This window comes from Portunus trituberculatus, chromosome 16 (assembly GCF_017591435.1).
Source record: "Portunus trituberculatus isolate SZX2019 chromosome 16, ASM1759143v1, whole genome shotgun sequence".
Classification (NCBI taxonomy): Eukaryota; Metazoa; Arthropoda; class Malacostraca; order Decapoda; family Portunidae; genus Portunus; species Portunus trituberculatus.
Window position 1 is genome coordinate 14,220,724 of NC_059270.1, and position 16,928 is coordinate 14,237,651.

Consider the following 16,928-nt stretch of genomic DNA (forward strand, 5'->3'; position numbering starts at 1 on the left):
ATGCACGCACACACACACACTGTATATAAGCACGCGCACACACAGACACACACGCACACACCCACACATACTACAGAGCACAACCAACACACAAAGAATATAAGACACAGGCACAAGGAGAGACAACAGGAAGGTGTGGGGAGGGAATACTGAGAAACAAGGAAATAACAGAAAGTGTAAGTGGCGGGTAACAAGCCCAAAATTACAGGTGGCTGCGGTGAGTGATACCTTGGTCGGTGGTGAGAGTGAAGGGGGAGCTGGGAGAGGTAGGGAGTGTGATACCTGGCTGAGTGAGAGCCTGGAGGCCCGTCGTGCTGCCACCAGTGATAGCTGCCAAGGACGCTAGGTTCTGCACGTTCATGCCCAGCCCTGCACAGGAACACACGGAAACACCGCAGAGTGTTAGTTGGTCTTGCTGGCTGGGATCTCACCATGACAACCATAAACATGGACTCAAAACTCCACCAGCAGATAACAGGCTTTCCCAGGGAACAACGCATCATTGCTCTCTCTAACACTCATGGTCAATGTTAGGAAGCTTAATTTTCAAAATTTATTCTTGTGATATTCTTTTGGTCTTACTCTTCTGCCTTCTTATACTAACTGACTAGGAAGCTAGTTCATTACAGACAGTGACAGAAGACTTGGTTGAAGCTGAGAAGACCCTGAGATGCCACATTCTTTGCTATCTTGTTACTGAAGGAAATTTGTGTCCAATGTTGGTTAGTCTAAAATGCACATCTACAAACCCACAAATGCAAAAACACACATGAGGGTAAAGCTCTAGGCCTGGTCAAGGGAACTGTCTGATGCACTGTGTGCACTTTAGTGCTTTATTAGTTTTTTGATTAACCTGTAAAAAAAAAAAAAAAAAAAAAAAAAAAAAAAAAAAAAGTTGTGAATTAAGGGCATGTTTTGTTAGTACTTGCACTATTAGTACAGTTGCCTCTACACATTGCTGTACTTACTTTATCATTTAAGGAATTAATCAAAAATACCCATATGCTATAAATGTTTCAGAATATTTTACCATGTGGTAACAGCATTTTGATTGAGAGGCATGCTTTGGTATAAACCAAAAACATAATGTGTTAATTTCATTTGCATTTCTCCAATGTTCTGGTAGTATTTACTCATCATACTATATAGACCTCTTGCATTTAATTCACCTGTACATCAACTCTTGAAATGTGTTATATTCTTAACAATTCAAGTAGCATATTTACAACAGTTGTGTTTCTGTTAGTGCCGCTTAAATTTGTTTATCTACTGTATCAATCAAAGGTTTTTACTCAAAAGGACATAAATTACAACACAGATGAACACACGACAAAGAAACACATACAGTCCTATAAAAGCAAGCAGGATATGATTTCCAAGCAAGTTACCAAAAACACAAACATGTAATTTTTCTCAGCACCATAGAGTGGTGGAGAGTTAAATGAGGGACAGAAGAGCCATGCAAGAGATCACTTTCACATGACACAAAGGAGTGGAGACAACATACCTCCAGCCCAGCAACACTACCACACTGACCTGTGTTTTGAGAGCTCATGGATGCTAGGAGACCCTGCAGACTTGTATCCTGGGAGCCATTGGTGGAGGTCGGGAGATTGAGGCTGCTTAGGGAGCTGAGGCCACTTAGTCCTGTTATAATAGAGCTTGTACTATTAGGAATAACAAAACTATACACTATAATAAAAATTAGGTTATGGTATTATCAGTAACTATTTAATCTTTTACAACTTGTTCTCATGCCTGAAATATTAAAAAAGGAGTCATCAAAATGTTCCAAAAAGTTTTCCTGCAAACAATGCAATGTAATCTGATACAATTGTATATGCATTTCATGAATCTACGCAAGACCATACTTCGCGGAACTTCTTAAAGGAGTGGTGTCCATAGTCTTGTCCATGTATTTCATTCTTGTACATTCTAATCATATCATTCTCTCTCTGCTGTGTTATCCTCACCCTCTTTCAAATGCTTCAATACTGAAGTACCATCAACAACTATACATACTTTCTTTGAACAGTCAGCTCTACAAAGTCTTGTCACACTATCCACTGAGTTTTGTTCAGTATCCTAAATAGCTTAAAAAATGCATTCACTTATACACAAATAAACAGCATCACTATATCAGTGAATATAGTTGCCAATCATCAGTGGGTAAAACATTCTGACAACTGTGACAACACTCTGTATAACTGACTTTCTATCCTCCACAATGATTCACATAAATTCATTTATTGTGAGGTGACACAGTTTTCTACCTCTATAAGTTCAGAATATTATTTTTTCTTAGTAAAATTTCTTACATACTTTGACATAAAAACTAAGTAATAAAATACATGTTGTGGTTCAGTTATATCTTCCTCAATTTTCATACTCAGATAATAAGAAGAAAACTATATGATGCTGAATACCACACACTGAAATGGTAACAAAACATACCTGGAGAATCAAACATTTGCTGCGTAGCCAAGTTGCCCTGAGATGCAGCCAGAAGCTGCTGTACACTCACATTATTGAGTGAAGGCAGCTGCTGCAAGTTCCCAAGTTGGCTGGAAAGGCTGCTTGCTGTGGCTCCTGAGTTGGTGGAGCTTCCCATTTGCTGCTGAAGCAACTGAAAGCATGACTAATTATAACATCATGTCATGTGCCTTCCAGTTGCCTTTCTTATAGGGAATTCTAAGCTAAATGAAAATGAACAAGTCTGAAATACCTCAGAAAAATTAACAAAACATTTTTAAGATAATTTAGGAATCTAACTTCATTGAGTAAAAAAGGAATAACAAATTGGAAGAGCATCAATTATATTCTACATGGGATGAATCAAGGCTGTAAATCTACAATGAAAGGAATCTACAACAGTTTTTAGAAAAAAAAAAAAAAAAAAAAAAAAACTATAAATCTACTAACATTAACAGAGACACTGGCTGTGCATTCTGATGCCTGCAGCAGCACTCCTGTATGAATCCTCTCAGTGTAATGTTCCAGCAAGAGCAATGCAAATCTAAATTTAAAACCTATGGGTTTTATTCAAGAATTTTGCAATTATTTGTATAGGTACTGATATATATATATATATATATATATATATATATATATATATATATATATATATATATATATATATATATATATATATATATAAGAAAAGAACTGCAACATGATGGTATTATATCACAAACAAAGCTGTACAAATTAAACAATTTATGAAAATCTTTAATATTACATACTGATTAATAATATGTAATGAGTAATTGCTGATGATTCTTTATCAAGACAATTTTTTCCAATGCTCATCAATCACTCACAAGGCAAATACCAATGTTACCAAGGCAGTGCACACACATACTTGACATTAGTGACATACATGCTGAAAGATTATTTTTCATCTCTAGCAAGACAATCTACTTTATGGAACAGTTCTTTAATCATATGTTTCACCAAGAAATTATTAAATTCAAAGAACACCAGCTATCCTAATAATTAAGTCATGTATAGGAAGATGCATTTATGGAGCTATTCTTTGTAGACTAATTAATTCATGACTTGCTTAACTTCCCTACCCTTCATCCTTGACTAATATTTGCTAATACGGTTAAAGCAAACTATTAGGTATCTACATCAGAGGTGCTTAGTTATGCTCTTATGATATATACTGTAGTCTGATGGTACACTAACTCTACAGTCATTGTATTGTATATCTGTTCATGAAAATAACGTGATGCATTTTGGGATAGTCATGGCACACTTCTGTGCCACAGTTCACTGATCTATACCCATATAACTTAAAGTGCATGTCCTGCCTGTTTTACATTCTGACACTAATGAAAACTGGAATAAAACCAGTGCTACTCATAATGAAACAATCAAGAACCCTGACATCAGCTTGCGTACACTTAGTCTCTCATCTAATAGTTATTTATAAACATGGGCAAGAAAGAAAATGACATCATATTTACCTCTTGTCTTTTTGTCACTAGAGAATAACCAAGAACAGGTAAGATATGTTTTTCTAAAACATCCACATAGAAAGATTTCTATGTGAGAGAAAATCATGCATATGTATGAAGTGTTCTTCCATGAATGATTAAAAATGCCAAGGCTTGCAAAAGAGCGAGAATGAATAGAGACAAATTACTGGATAGCTTGGTTGTCTTGTGACATCAAGAACCTTCCTTGTTTCTGAATTCATATCAGCCTAATGAATGGTGTTGCAGCTTGTGCATTACACTGACAACATGAGTGGGATGAATGACCTACACAGCAATGTTCCCTACATTGAGAGACAAAATGAAGTTCTACTGAATATACTGTGAAACTAATTACAATTCTACATATATATTTTTAAATATTAGTTTGACTAACAAGAAAATTTCACAGAAATTCCTCTTTTTTCATAATATGCTTGCTATACTGAGGAAATAAATAAACTGATAAGGATCTACTATATATAAACTGCAGTATGTAGTCTTAATTTCACACTACAGCTACGAGCAAGACATGAGAATGTAATTTCACTACCTAGTAGGAACAGATGGCGAGCAACTCTTCCTTATAAAAACCATAAGAAAATAATAGAAACTGCAAGAAGCTATCAATCCTCTAAGTGGCAGTCGTTGTATGTGTGTTTGCAAGTGACCATTTGAAACCTGTAACGGTTGGTGGAGTTATGCCTGTTTGTGGATGATCTTTATGTAATCAAGTATACTGTTTGTAGTTTTGTCCAGTGCTGTTATGGTGATGGTGAATGAGTATGATAATTTTCATACTGGAGATTAAGAAAATGTATATCATCATCACCATCATCATCATCATCATCATCATCATGTTTAAATGTCTTAATTTTCTTCTACAGACTTTTGCAGCTCATCACTCTCCCATTTTTCAAGGTACAATAAAAAATAATAACAGTAATAATGGTAAAAAATAACAATAATAATAGTAATGATAAATAAACAGCAAACAAATACATTGATGAATAAATATGTAGATAAATAAAAAAATCTTAAATCTCAGGACAGCATCTGGTTCTCAATACTTGAAACTGTTTCATTTTACTATATACATGTAAAATAAACTGGAATGAAATCTGTATTGAATCAAGTATTATTTCTTGTTGTATAGATTAAAGAACTCTTGCAATAGGCTGCCATGCATGCATGCATGCACACACACACACACACACACACACACACACACACACACACACACACACACACACACACATACACACACACCTAATATAGGACATGAAGAAAGCAGGGTTCCACTGAAAACTTGGTAAAAAAAAATTGCATAAAAGAAAATATAAGCTGATAATATATTCTAAGAGCAAAATTTCATACTTATTAGCTTCCATGTTAAGAACACACATGACAGCCTTGCTAAGAAGGAGCTCACTATGTACACTGCTGCTATGCTGTGGACATCCAGTACAGTAAACAACAATATCAACAACAGAGCAAAAGAGGCATCACACTCACAGCCAGATACTGAGGCCCGAGAGTGACCAAGTTGTTAGATGAGGAGACGCTCTCTCTCCCACGATCTCTCTCTCTCTTCAAAGACAGAGAAAGGCTTATAAAATGTCCACTCCTCAGTTCATCAATACTAAGAGTCAGGGTGGTGACCAGAATTCATGCTGAGTAACACCAATTAGTGCAATACCCTGAGGGCAGGTGGGGGGTTTGTAGAAATGTCTAGTTTTCCTGAGGAGCTTCATGACAGGTGTTATTAATACACTCTGAGGCATACACTCGGACTCCCATTGAAAAACAGTGATTTATAAAAGTTATACATCTCATAATTACATGTAACTACCTGCTTCAATAAAAGGCTGACAATTATCAATGTAAGATAGTACACAATCTCTTTCCTTATGACCTTAAAGAACTACATTTTCCTAAATAAATAACCTGTGCTACTACTACAACAGCTGAGGCACACAGTACATTATACTGTCTGACAGGACAGCATTCCCAAGGATGTGATTAAGAGAGGAAAGACACTGTAAGGATGTGTATAAATGGGAACAGCATGTACAAGTTTCTGATATACGACCAAGGATGACCCATCATACAAGAGACTAGGAGTACAGGGAGCAATTTAGATGATGGGAAAAGAAACCTGTTCTGGTTGAAGTGAAGCTTTATAATAACTGTCAAAAATTTAAATGAACTACTGAAGTCTTTCATATTGTAGTTAAAATGGGTGTATATGTGTGTTGATCAAATGACCAGTGATGAGTACCACTGACGACATGATGCAGATGTGCAAGAAACAGACAAGAGCTCATGAAAAGATGTCATGTCTATGGGAGAAAATGATGAAATTTGAAAAAAAAGTCTAACTATTCTAAAAGTTATTGACAAAAACATAAACTAGAAGACAAATTATGCATCAAGTAATGAGGTGAGGCTCTTTGTACTATTAATGTGTAGGTTGTGTTCAGCTGAATATTCAGCCTGAGATGAACACTGGCCATCTATATACACATTTGTAAATTCCCTCAATGCACTTTATGGGGTACACAGCTACAAGCATAAGTGATGCACATATGGTAAAGCCTCAAAGACTTAATGTTTACAAAGATAAAAAGTGATCTTTAGTATGAAAAGAACTCCTCACACAACTCTCATACTAACATATTCTTCTCAGCATTTCCACGGGGTTCACAGTGTATCATGTAATATTGTTAGGTATGATCCATAAGAAACATTTGGATCAACTTGTGATGTTATAAACTGGAGTGCAGTTTTTCATTCTACAATTGTGTGGAAAAAAGTCATTGCTAACTTTGATAATTAAATAAAATATCTTTTGACAATAATCATGAAAAGAAGCCTAAAAAATTACATTATCCACAAAAAAAAAAAAAAAAAAAAAAAAAAAAAAAAAATCTACTAGCAAGACAGCATAAAAAATCATCACAGATGAAGGTGATTTGTGACTCCAAATACTGATAAACAAGTGCAATATAAGGAATCTCATTGTTCAAGGATTGCAGGAATAATGTGAAGTGTGGTGCATATGAATACAATAGTAACACAGACATTTCACAACACTCCCACGTCCCCAAGCCACTGCACACACGAGAAGGAGAAATGCAGTCTGTCATGATGTACTGTTCAGGCACACTAAATTCAGATAAGGGAACTTTCTGCACTTTGTGAATTAGTCATATGTAATTTGATATAACTTTTATATGAAATGAAATGCCCAATTTTACATCTGATCACTCACTCCTGAAAAAAAAAAAAAAAATAAAATAAACAGCAGCTCCTCAAAATGAGAGAAAAGAACAGTCTTTAAGGCCTGTAATAACCTGATTGAGACTCCATGCATTCTGGAAAATAACAAAAATGAGAAAATAAGGGAAAAAACTACTTTAAATATAAGTACATAGCAAGAACAATGTAACCATGGCAGCCATAAGTATGCCATATGCATGCAAGCTGTGCTAGTGCTGTGAAGTGTTATTTGAAGGTAAACTGTACCACACTGCGTCATTCAGTAAGCAAAAAGAGTAAAACTGTTACGCAGGTTATGCAGTTATGCTGCATGGTTTAACCCATAAGAGGTCAGCACTGATTTACCTCCGAATACTCATCCAGGTCACCAAAAATTCCACTTTCTTTTTTTATTCCATATAACTCAAAATGGGCATAGAAAAGTAAAAATAAGAGTTAAAGTTCGAAATTGCCATTTTCTAATGTCCGCTGGAGCTTTAAATTTACCTCGCTCAGTGATGCTGCCAGACGTACGACTTCTGAATGAGGCTTTTTTAATCGTTTTATCGATATTTTTCTCCTACGAGACATGTGTATAATGGTTACATATTCATAAATTAACCCATGTTTTATGAAATGAAAAATACAAAAAAATATTTGTAAATACTGTAAATATAATGTAAAAAATAATTTGCTCAGTTTACCACAAAATATTGTTTATTATTTTTTCTTTCAGTATCTAAGCTTTTTAGTATTGCAGCAGGGTGTGATATTCTTCAAAACAAGACTCAATGCATAGAGCTACATCACATTTATGACAGTAATACCAAATGTCGCTCAGTTTTTTTGGGGTCACACTAAGGCGGCAGGGAGGGGTGGGGGAGGGGGATGACTAACCTATGTCAGAATGGCAGGAAACGGTGCTGATATATGCTAGACACTTCAAAGAACATAAATATTGGAGCTGGAGGGAATTTCAAACGCATGGAAACCGAGCAAGGGGCGAACGTACTTGTACATGATTGACCACAGATAGTAAGCAAAGACTCCACGTACATGCACGTGGTTGACTTCTTATGGGTTAATCTGAGGTGTCAGCAATAGCCATACTCCAGTAGTAGTACAAATGCTCACCAGTGAGGAATGAGATGAACTAATAAGTATGAAGAAAGCAGCAGGACGGCAAGCTTAATGTATTGCAATGCTTAGACAGAGTGAAGAAAATAAAAACAAGAGTGGAAAGGTTTTATAAAAAGCATGAACATGGCTGAGAGTGATGACTTGGTGACACACTAACCAATGCCTACATGGCATGGGCAGCCTTGAGAGATGTGACACACCACTGTCAGGGAAGGTTGGCCCTTAAACTTATCTTCAGAACATTTATGAAGAGGAAAATCATTGTGACTGAAAGCTATCTTTGGCCATGGCAAACGTTAATAAGAAGACTTATACAGCCATGCACAAAATTTGTACAGGTGACTAGAAGGACTGCATCTTTCATTGATTAAACTTCATTTTGCTGGAAACATATCATTGGTACATTGGAAAGGATATATTTGTTTGATTTATTTGTGTCACAAATCAATTGCACAATTAAAAGGCCAAAGCTGTCTCAGTTTTGATGTTAAGTAAATGTTCATGGGGATTCCACTGTGGGCTAGAGCACTCAGGTTAGGATGGGCAAAATCCTTAAACCCATTCAGTAATTTTCTCCAAAAGTGTTTACCATTGTCCTTAGACTTATTTGGTTTCCGTCAACGGTTTGTTTTCTCCTTCCCTACCAACAATCCCACTTTCCCAGCAGTTACCCACTTGAGGGAAGCAGGAAGGAGGCACAGGTGAAAAAGATAAAGATAGCTTTCTGCATTTTTTACTGTCTTCTGATATGATTTGCATAGCTACTGATTTCAAAAGCAATGAATTATTATTATTTGTCTTTGCAATGGATTAATACACTGCAGCAGGCAAAATATCCTTAAATGATGCTGAGTAATCATTATGTTATTGATTCCCGAGTCACACGAATGTGGCTAATGCACATACAATGCATGTGACCAGATGAGGACATGCTGAAAAATTATGTGTATCATTCTGATGTCATATGTAACAAACCAGTACTATGAGGATTCCTGATAAACAGATGATTTAATAGTAAACTATGAAAGCATCAATGTAAAGAACAAAGCCAAGATAGCTTGCATGCAGTCACTTACTGAAGCATCCAAGCTGTGCAAATATTAGTACTATATTACATCACTTCTCTCAAGCTCCCTTTAATGGCAGGCTGGACTACTCACAGCGAGATACTGCGGACCCAAAGCGGCGAGGTTGTTAGCCGAGGCAACGTTCCACAGGTTCTGGGTCACCTGCTGTAACCGCTTGGCGTCCTTCTCCTTCTGTGTGTCGGCAAACTTGACCACCAATGGGGAAGAGCAGCCCTGGGGAATGAGGCACCAATGAGGAAAATGTCTCACACACAACTCTAAGTAGTAACTGAGTGATGAGAGTTACTAGTGACTTAATGAGACCAGTTAGCATAAGTTGTCTTTAAAATGATGAATGTGTCCCCCACTCACCACACACTTCCACTCAGACAAAAGGTGGATGGCAAACACACACACACACACACACAGAGAGAGAGAGAGAGAGAGAGAGAGAGAGAGAGAGAGAGAGAGAGAGAGAGAGAGAGTAACTATGATATCCCAACAGGATCAGTATTAAAAATTGCAAAATACAGACAATTGCGCTTCCTTTAGGTCAGTCTGTCTCTAGAATATAATCTCTTCATAAACAAGACAATTAAGAAGGAAAAGGAAAAAAGAAAAAAAAAAAAAATTGCACTCTTCAAAATTTTATTAATACATATTTCGGTTATTCAGTAATGACAAAGAAATGTTTGTTGGGGGGGGGGGAGGCTGTGCGGGAGGCAGATTGTGAGGTGGTCTGGGGAAGGTCGGCTATAAGAGGGGAGGGGAGCGGGGCGAGATGCTAGGGTGATGGAGTAATGAGGGGATGCGAGGGGCAGTGATGGGAGGCAGATTCGAGTGAGGGAGTAGTGAGAGGCAGTGAGAGGAGGGAGACTGGAGTGAGGGAGTAGTGAGAGGAGGGAGACTGGAGTGAGGGAGTAGTAAGGGAGTGTGAGGGCGGGAGATAGATGGCCTTCTTTGTTTTCCTCCTCTTATCACGAGAGTTGAAAATGTCAAGGTCAAGATTGATGATACATTTAAAAGTCTTCTAATAAGTCTGCCGGGGAAACACGCGGGTTGGGTCATCACGAGGCCACCTAATGCTGGGATCAGGTTTGCATTATAAAAGCGAGGAATTGGCATGAATAATGAAGACATTACAAACTAATTCACAAACATTATGCAGTTAATGAATGATGGACAGAGACTCTACCAGTGGGAGAAATGAATTTATACATGGTAAAGCTTGATATATGATAAAAGTGAAAAAAAAAAAAAAAAAAAAAAAAAAAAACAAGGCGACTTTTGTTCAATGATGAAAGATTAGGTTACTGAAACAATAACATGACTTTGTTATTGCTTTGGCGAGAAAAAAAAATGTATCATAATGTAAGCCAACTCTGTATAATACTACCATATATCTTTACTTCTCAAGTTTCGTTCCCTTAATCCTTTAATCTTTTACCTATGTATATTCCCACACTATGTCATACTGTCGGTCTGTCTATCTATTCATTCATATTTTTTTCTAAGTGCTGAGAAGACTGACCAAAAATTACTAAAACCAGAAATAAGGCCCTTTCATTTTCTCTCTCATCCCCATAAAAGAGAGAGAGAGAGAGAGAGAGAGAGAGAGAGAGAGAGAGAGAGAGAGAGAGAGAGAGAGAGAGAGAGAGAGAGAGAGAGAGAGAGAGAGAGAGAGAGAGAGAGACATGATTCCAAAGGAGGAAAATTCACAAATACTCATGTATCAATCTAATTCCTCTACTGGCAGAATTAACCTGTAAGAAGCGCAGTGCCTACAGTACATACCTCCATGGTCTGCGAGTGGTGCATTTTCTTGATGGCGTTGATCGCGCACTGACGCGTGGAGAAAGTGACAAAGGCGCATCCCTTGCTCTGACCGTTGTTATCCCGCAACACCGTGCATTCCTCGATGGTGCCGTGCGAGGAGAACATGACCCGCACGTCCTGCTCGCTGTACCGCTTGCTCAGCATCCCGATGAAGAGCTTGCGTTCTGCCAAAAGGAGGAGATGAGCATAAGAGTGATGCAATGTATACTAAGAGGCTGTTGGTGTGTAATGTGATGGATACAAAGAAAATATCATTGTAAGGGGATCGGGGATTGGGGAGGGGGTGGTAAGAAGAATAGTGGATACGGTCTACACTAAGTGGCTGTTGGTGTGAAATTGGTGCAGAGAGAGATTGATGATTACGTACGAAATAGGAGCATAAGGCTATGAAGGTGGTTAACTGTGGCTATCGGTGTGAAACTACAAGGTAACGGGTAATGAATGCATAGGAAAAGGGCGTATAAGAAGAGACTACAGGATAATTCAGTGTATGCGTATATAGCAATGATCCGCCCTAAATCACTGATATAGAACGGAATTTGATCAACTCGGGGTAAAAAGAATGGTCGCCGCCATTAATCTTCAAAGCAATAAGAACAAAAGCATGTAGCTGCTCCGCTGTCACAAGTGGCAGGCTGTCGGTCCTCGCCACTGTCCTCTAAAGAAGTATCAACGAAGGCTACATAATTATCCTGAAGAATTTGGCCGCGGCTACCCCGGAGTCCCAGGCACACGCCCTAGGTAGCGCAAGACTGCTTTCCTACCTGACCAAGAATATTGTGTGATAAAGTTTCACAGATGCATGCTGAAAGTACTCGCTGTGTTGAAATATAGAATGATAAAATGAGAGAATATTCAGACGTAAGGTGAGGCTTACCTGGCTGGCCCGCGTACTGACACTACTGATGACATTACTGAGGCACATTAAAAATAGAGATGTATCATTCTCGACTGAACCAATCATCGTGTAGTCGTTGGAAGAGCTATGTAATTACGATCAGGAGCTATTAAACCAAAGCTTGATGTGCCTTGTAATATTTCTCTTGTTTCTGGTAACTGTTATCACTGCCATGCACATTCTGTGCTTAGAGCAGCATTCTGCAACGATTAATTACCATTCAGATTGTTCCTCGGACATACCAATAATTTTCTTGGAGTGTATTTCCCTAAATACTAGAATACTCCAAGTAAAGGTTGTTCTGTCGCTAACATAGTCGCCTTCAGCAACTTTATCAAAACTGTCGTCTGGTATAACCCACCTCCGGGCTCAGATCACCCGCATCATGATTCGGAGCATTTAGATCCGGGTAACTGATTAAAATTTAAATAGAACATTGACCGCGCAGCCAGATCAATGATCATGGTACACAGAAGACGCCTTATGTATTCTGGTTCTGGACAATGGAAAGAGGAGCTTAAAGGAAATAACGCGAGTGATTCAGTCTATTTAACGAGGTTGTTAGTGTGAAATCAGTGGACAGGGAGTGATGGTTGAGTGAGAAATACAAGAATAGGGAAAGTTACGATTATTCAGTATATACATATAAGAAAATGGAAACAGAAAGCGTCTTGAGAGGAAAGAGAAGCTGGGTATGAGAGGAATATGGGAATGTGATGTAACTGTTGGACATGAAGTACGTAAAGCTTAACAACACTGACTCACCGTTTCTGTTCTCAGTGTCAGCTGGCTTCATCTGTATCGGGTGATGCATCTGTGGGAGAGAAGATACTTGTGAAAACTGATGGCGAGATGTGTGTGTGTGTGTGTGTGTGTGTGTGTGTGTGTGTGTGTGTGTGTGTGTGTGTGTGTGTGTGTGTGTGTGTGTGTGTGTGTGTGTGACTGAACATTGCGTCGTCAGTTAAAAGTGTTGTTTTGTTTAGTATAGCGACGTGTATGTGGATTTACGTGATATGTTGGTGTTTTTAGCACAAAGATGCTTATTGTTATTCTTTTCGTGGTAAATCTTCAGTAAATTCAAGGTCTATGTGTATGTCCGTCAGGTTTTCTTACGAGGCTAACAATTCGCTAACATTATATTCTTTTACTTGTTGATTTGTATTTTACAGGATAGCGCAGTGATATTCCTCGTCCTGAGTTTCCGCCACTACCATGTCAATGTATCCTTCTCTACTTTACTCTAACTTAACCAAATATAACCCCTTAATGGTACTTAGGTGACAAAGGTGTGCGGTCGTAAGGCACGTACGACCTTGACTGCTACCACACGTGCTATCCATGTAAGAGGACACCTGCTTCAATTATTGCTTTAAACTAGCCAACTGTCTATCTGTTCACCAGATGAATAAAACTATTGCTACTATCACTCTAGTTACTGTTTACTGTTAAGTGAGGCGTTACTGTGCCTCATAAAGGTAAAGTAAGAGATACTATTACCGGTGCAACTGTAAGCATGACAAATCTCAACACGTCGTATACTCACTCCTGGAAGTGTCTTGATGTTGTGCATTGCGTTCTGTGCCTCCAGCGCCGCCTTCCGTGTGTAGAAAGTGACGAAGCAGCAACCTGTGAGGGAAGAAAGGAGAACAAGGCGGGTTAATAAAGACAATCCTTGCAGATTTTAGTATCATGGGTCTAAGACGGGATCCACGCTCTTTGTCTTCAAGATAAATAGTTGGTTTTTCTTCCACATAAGGACTATTTGCAAAGGCCGCATAGATGAATAGTTACGTTATCATGGATGATTTTTTCACATACACCTTTATTTGATTAGTACTATAATCATGACAACATCCTTGAGACATTAGGAAATGGTCCTTACGAGAAAACAAGGTCTTATATACTTCATATTTTCATACAAAGATATACACACACACACACACACACACACACACACACACACACACACAAAACAAAAATACAATAAACAATTCAATAAGCACGCTCATCTTTACCATATTACCACTACAATTCCTTCCAACCAAAATACACCATTACATACAACAAATGTGAAAATACACTGTGGTTTAACACACACCAAACACACTAACATATAAAACAACAGAACAAAAGACTAACTTAATACGATTCATTTTACATAATCTCCCCAGCTACACACACACACACACACACACACAATGACATATACGATCCAGACAACAAAACACGAAAATAACATAATGGAAGAAGGCAAGAAAAAGAAAAAAAAAAGAAAAGAAAAAAAGAAAAGAGGCACATCATATTTCGCCTCCAAAACCCGGCGACATCTTGGCGTAAGAGGATTTGCCCCAAAGTGTTACGCCTGAGAGAAGGTTTAAGACGCTGCTGTAAGAATGACGACCACAACCCGGAATATTCTTTTTAGCTGCGAATATTCCTTTACCTCAGCGCTGTTCTCTTCCGCGACACATACCTACGTACGTATGCTCACCACCCATAAGGAGGAGGAGGAGGAGGAGGAAGAGGAGAAGGAGGAAGAAAGGACTCATCACTGCCACCATGATTAACGTTGGTATATATTCTATCAATGCTTTCATTTTCACGTGTTGAAGCTAAAGGTGTGTTTGAAAGAGGAGAAAGAGGAAGAGAAAGAAGAGGAGGAAAAGGAGGAGGAGGAGGACAGAAGTAACCATGTCATAAACCCTTCTTAAAACCACAATAACTTCCACTACAAACGCGTATCATATCCACTACACTCCTTTTATGGTTTTACTGAAGAATACGGCAAGGTTAGCTATAATATACGCATTCTTGGGAACTTCTGCGCATGCGTTCCTCTTGTACGAAAAGAACCCGGGGGATTTCTCGCATCAAAAATTCTATAGCCTTTATTTAGAAGCGCAATGCTATCTCCCTACGACTATTTTCAAAGGACACAATGATTAATAGCTCGATTTTTTTTTTAAGACTCGTTGTTCTGCTAGTAATGTAGAAGTATTTTCAATCTGCTACTAGCACTGTAAAAACATCCTTAGAAACTCGTGTAACATCAAGCCTTCTTTAAATTAGTGGATGTGAAGCGCGGAAGTGTTTTAGAATATCCTTTGGTGTCTGGAAAAGCTGAGGATTAACTGAGAGAGAGAGAGAGAGAGAGAGAGAGAGAGAGAGAGAGAGAGAGAGAGAGAGAGAGAGAGAGAGAGACCACGCAGCTTCAGCCATATAAGTCACACATCATTGATTGCCTCCACATTTCCCAAGAAACAAGTGACCAGAGGGTGGATGGCTGGAGTCAATGGATGGCAACGCTGTATATTTCTATTGTAACTTCCTCCCTTCGTCTCTCTCTCTCTCTCTCTCTCTCTCTCTCTCTCTCTCTCTCTCTCTCTCTCCACTGACCTGGAGGCACGCAAAGCTAACATTAGAGAGCGGAAGCACCTCGACCTCTTTATTTATTCAAGTTCTCAAGTGACTGTCTCTGTTGGGGAGAGGAGAGCGGCTGCAGGACACCACACAGGGGCATACGAGGCGGGGCTTTGTTCCAGGGCTTTCCTCCGCCTCATTGTAACCTGTGGCTAACTTATTCATGTCCAACCAAACGGCGAAGTACGGAATGTATTCTAAAACATATCTACGCCACACCTCCACTGCTTTCAAAAGGCAATGTTTTTTTATGGGTGTCTTTATGCTTCTAGTGGCATATCAACAAAATTTCTACAGTATTAACAGTGAAAATAGTCTTGAAAATTTGGGTAATCATCTGCGGCCTTTGGAAATAGTCGCTGTGTGAGAGAGGCGTTTCTAAATATGGGTCAGAACTCCAAGTGATGGTTTAGCCATGTATTCACAAACACTTTGCTCTTTTCAAAGATCTCAGAGATGACTGGTTGATTTCTCAAGAATGTTTCTCCTGTTAAACCCTTCAGTACTGGGACACATTTTCCCCTTGAGATTAGACTATTTTATTGACATTAAGAAAGGTTTATGGAGGTCAGAAGATTAATGGCCAGTCTTTACTATTCCAATCCCACATAAGTTTCTGAAGGTGTATAAAACCATCAAATAGTAACCAGAATGAATATAGAAACGCGTCATGGTAATCAGAGGGTTAATAATGTAAACTCATCCATAAAATCCGTGTGGCTTCAACTATAGACAACAGCGTTTTGAATGTACACATAATGGAGATGAAGCGGAGAAGAAGAGTTTCAGAATAAGTTCTTTGCAGTGGTGGTGGACGCGTGGAGGGACACCTGAGTTGGCTCCGTGTCAGTAGGCTGAGGGTGTCGGGAATCAAGATCGGCAGCCACTCCCAGCGACACCTTCCAAGGCGCTTCATGCATCAGTGGAGTAAAGGCCTCCTCACACTGCCCACTTACCGGGTCTCGACTCCTCTTCTTTCGTTTTTTTCTTTTTTTTTTCCAAAGCTTTTTACATCTAAGAGGAATATAGTAGTCTCTCTCTCTCTCTCTCTCTCTCTCTCTCTCTCTCTCTCTCTCTCTCTCCGCTCGTTTAACTGTTTGTCTGTCGCTCAGTAAGTATCTATCTTTTTGCCTGTCCGAATGTTTGTCTGTACAGTGCATTACTCATCACAAACACACACACACACACACACACACACACACACACACACACACACACACACACACACACACACACACACACACACACACTGAAAGCTTCGTGACTGGAAATATTGGCTCCGGCTCTACCAACGCGACATTCCAAAGCCGCTGAAATCCTCAGAAC

General features: G+C 38.8%; 1 protein-coding gene across 20 annotated transcripts in view; it reads right to left on the bottom strand.

The window, feature by feature from the left end:
* Positions 1–16,928, bottom strand: part of LOC123504626 (CUGBP Elav-like family member 2) — a 622,414-nt gene that overhangs the window by 16,386 nt on the left and 589,100 nt on the right. For 12 of the 20 annotated variants that reach the window (XM_045255304.1, XM_045255302.1, XM_045255300.1 and 9 more), the window contains 8 exons: positions 13,726–13,808; positions 12,948–12,996; positions 11,243–11,448; positions 9,542–9,682; positions 5,496–5,570; positions 2,455–2,626; positions 1,537–1,647; positions 229–369 (listed from right to left, as the gene is read on the bottom strand). In XM_045255304.1, the coding sequence (XP_045111239.1) occupies positions 229–369; positions 1,537–1,647; positions 2,455–2,626; positions 5,496–5,570; positions 9,542–9,682; positions 11,243–11,448; positions 12,948–12,996; positions 13,726–13,808 (978 nt within the window). The remainder of the gene's footprint in view (positions 1–228; positions 370–1,536; positions 1,648–2,454; positions 2,627–5,495; positions 5,571–9,541; positions 9,683–11,242; positions 11,449–12,947; positions 12,997–13,725; positions 13,809–16,928) is intronic. The other 8 variants (XM_045255309.1, XM_045255315.1, XM_045255313.1 and 5 more) reach the window with 3 other exon arrangements.